Source organism: Anneissia japonica, unplaced genomic scaffold, assembly GCF_011630105.1.
Source record: "Anneissia japonica isolate Jap-2015-1 unplaced genomic scaffold, ASM1163010v1 scaffold181236_len2361_cov211_single, whole genome shotgun sequence".
In the NCBI taxonomy this organism is placed as follows: domain Eukaryota; kingdom Metazoa; phylum Echinodermata; class Crinoidea; order Comatulida; family Comatulidae; genus Anneissia; species Anneissia japonica.
In genome coordinates, this window is record NW_022710702.1 from 1 (window position 1) to 2,361 (window position 2,361).

Sequence of the window (2,361 nt, forward strand, 5' to 3'; positions counted from 1 at the left end):
GCAATGGGTCTATGTAGTGTTAAATGCCCTAGATATCTAATCTAGGGGAAGAAAGAAAGCATTAAGTTTACGATTTGACATCCTACTTAATTTCATGCCTACAATCCTCCTCTGCTTGTTAACATCCTGACCTATGTATCATGCGATTGGATAAAATTTGTGCATGCTGCAGTCTCATTACTTACCTCTCCACCAAGCTCAAGAACTAGCCTTAGCACACCATGAGCAGCAGGATGCTGGGGGCCAAAGTTCACCACAAGATTGGAGACATTTTTTTCAGGTATTGGGTCAACATCTACAAAAACATCAAGCATTTTTAAAATTAAAAATTATATCCACTCTCATTAACATTTGAATGATCATAATACAGCACATAAACATGCTGTAAAAATGGCAACCCTGCTGCCAGTGGTTTGAGGTATATACCACCTGTGACAGATAACGTTTCGTGCTTGATGATGCAATTTAGAAAAATAGTTTTCATGATTGGACATTTTTTCTGTAGGCCAGCACATCCTACATTGATAATATTATTAATAATAATACTAACAACTAATAATAATAAGAAAAATGATGAAACGATTATTACAATATTTAGTTTTTATATAAAACATTTCACAAAAATTATCACTGAACCTCACCCTGACCTCTAGTCATTGACCTCAGCATATAAAATATATTTCAACAATGCTGTTATTAATATCAATAAACATGAGATTCTTTATTACCGTCCCAAGGAGGAGCAGCCCACTTGGAGGTGATTTCATCAGGGTACATAACAGCTCTTGAGAAACACTCAACATCCTCAGGCTCAGGCTGCCACTGTTTAGCCCCTCTGCAAAAAGAATAAATGCAACATATTATTATGTATTTGAAAACAATACTTATTTATTGCGTTTTTGCATTTTTAGTGTTGTTTGAATGTTAGGAGACTCATTTTATTCATTCAGTTCACTCTCCGGAATTATGTCTTAACATTTTGATTAATACCTGAATTTTGTTAATATATTAAAGGAAATATAATTTTAAAAAATGAGCAAAAACGATATTCTTGGGGACGAGCTGACAAGGGGGAAAGTCGAAGTGGGAGCGAGTTGATGAGGGGGAGTTGATCTGGGGGCAGATGAACGTGAAGGCCTTGCCAAGACTTCTTGTTGTGGCCGAGTTGACTCAAATTCAATATATTTATAATTTTAAATTATGGTTCTATTAATACTTAGGCTATGTAAGGTAGTAATATACTAGTAAAATGTAGGCCTAGTAGTATTAAATTTGTTAAAATGTGTCATCCTTCAGTGCTGCCAAAAAAAAATGTTGTGGAAGCTCTTGCTAATCCTGTGGATAGGCCCTAGGCCTAAAAAAGTCTCGGCTAGGTGACCAGCCAGCGGTTAGAATAGGAATATAGAAAGGCGACGCCGCACTGACCCACATTAATTTTGAAAGCATAAAGTAATTTCAGACGAAGCTTAATATAAACTAAATTTGTAGATGATATGTACGCCTGCTGAACACACACACCTCTTTGATGTAACTACTGGCGCAATATTTAACACGGTAGACTTTAGCAGCCTTTGCCCGATACATGGCGAAAGATTCTTGAATTGTCGGAGCAGCGACGCCATATTGGAAGGACGATGATATAGAGGGCGCTGGTAATATAATCATAATCTAAATCTAAATCATACTCTTTGTAGTCGACAAGGTCGAATAGAGTTCCTATAGGAACTCTAAATTGTACTACGGATCTCTGAATTACTTAGGCCTACAGGTTTCCCTGTAATTAAAGACCCTCCAATTAAAGACCACTTTCTGTAGTTCCAAATTAACAAATTATTATTCTATTCATTTATAGGCTTATTATATTATGATATTATAATAATTAATAAGATTATCAAACAAGCTAATGGCCTACTGAGATGTTAAACAATTTGAATGTTTATGTAATGACATGTTAATATTTAAGAAATTACAATGCATAATGTCTGAAGTTACCCACCCGGTCCATGATGCTATTACTGTCAGTAAATCTGGTGAATTAATTCACCCTAAATTTAAGACTAAGCGGTTTAACAGTTCATTCATTCCATCAGCAGCAGACTTTTTAATATGCTGTTTTAGATAAGCCATAATAATGTACAGTATATCTTGCCTTTCCATCACAACTCAGTAATCCTTGCAATATTAGGTTTTGAATCACTTTTATAATAACTTTTAGCATCTTGTATTTTTAAAACTTAAGCAATTTCTGTTCCAACTATGTATTAATTATATTTGTGAAGTGTATTTAAGGATCTATATCTCATAGCTGTATTTATACCGTTGTGACTATAAAGATAAAGTTTTACGGTATCGTATCGTGTG

General features: G+C 34.7%; 1 protein-coding gene across 1 annotated transcript; it reads right to left on the reverse strand.

Moving 5' to 3' along the window:
* Window positions 1-185: 185 nt before the first annotated feature.
* On the reverse strand, window positions 186-1,635 carry LOC117107113 (NADH dehydrogenase [ubiquinone] iron-sulfur protein 2, mitochondrial-like; the record flags this gene model as incomplete). The annotated part of the gene is made up of 3 exons (XM_033248676.1): window positions 1,519-1,635; window positions 729-835; window positions 186-295 (listed from the first exon to the last, which is right to left on the reverse strand). Coding segments are annotated over exons 1-3 (321 nt in total), but the record flags the coding sequence as incomplete, so codon positions are not given.
* Window positions 1,636-2,361: the final 726 nt, after the last annotated feature.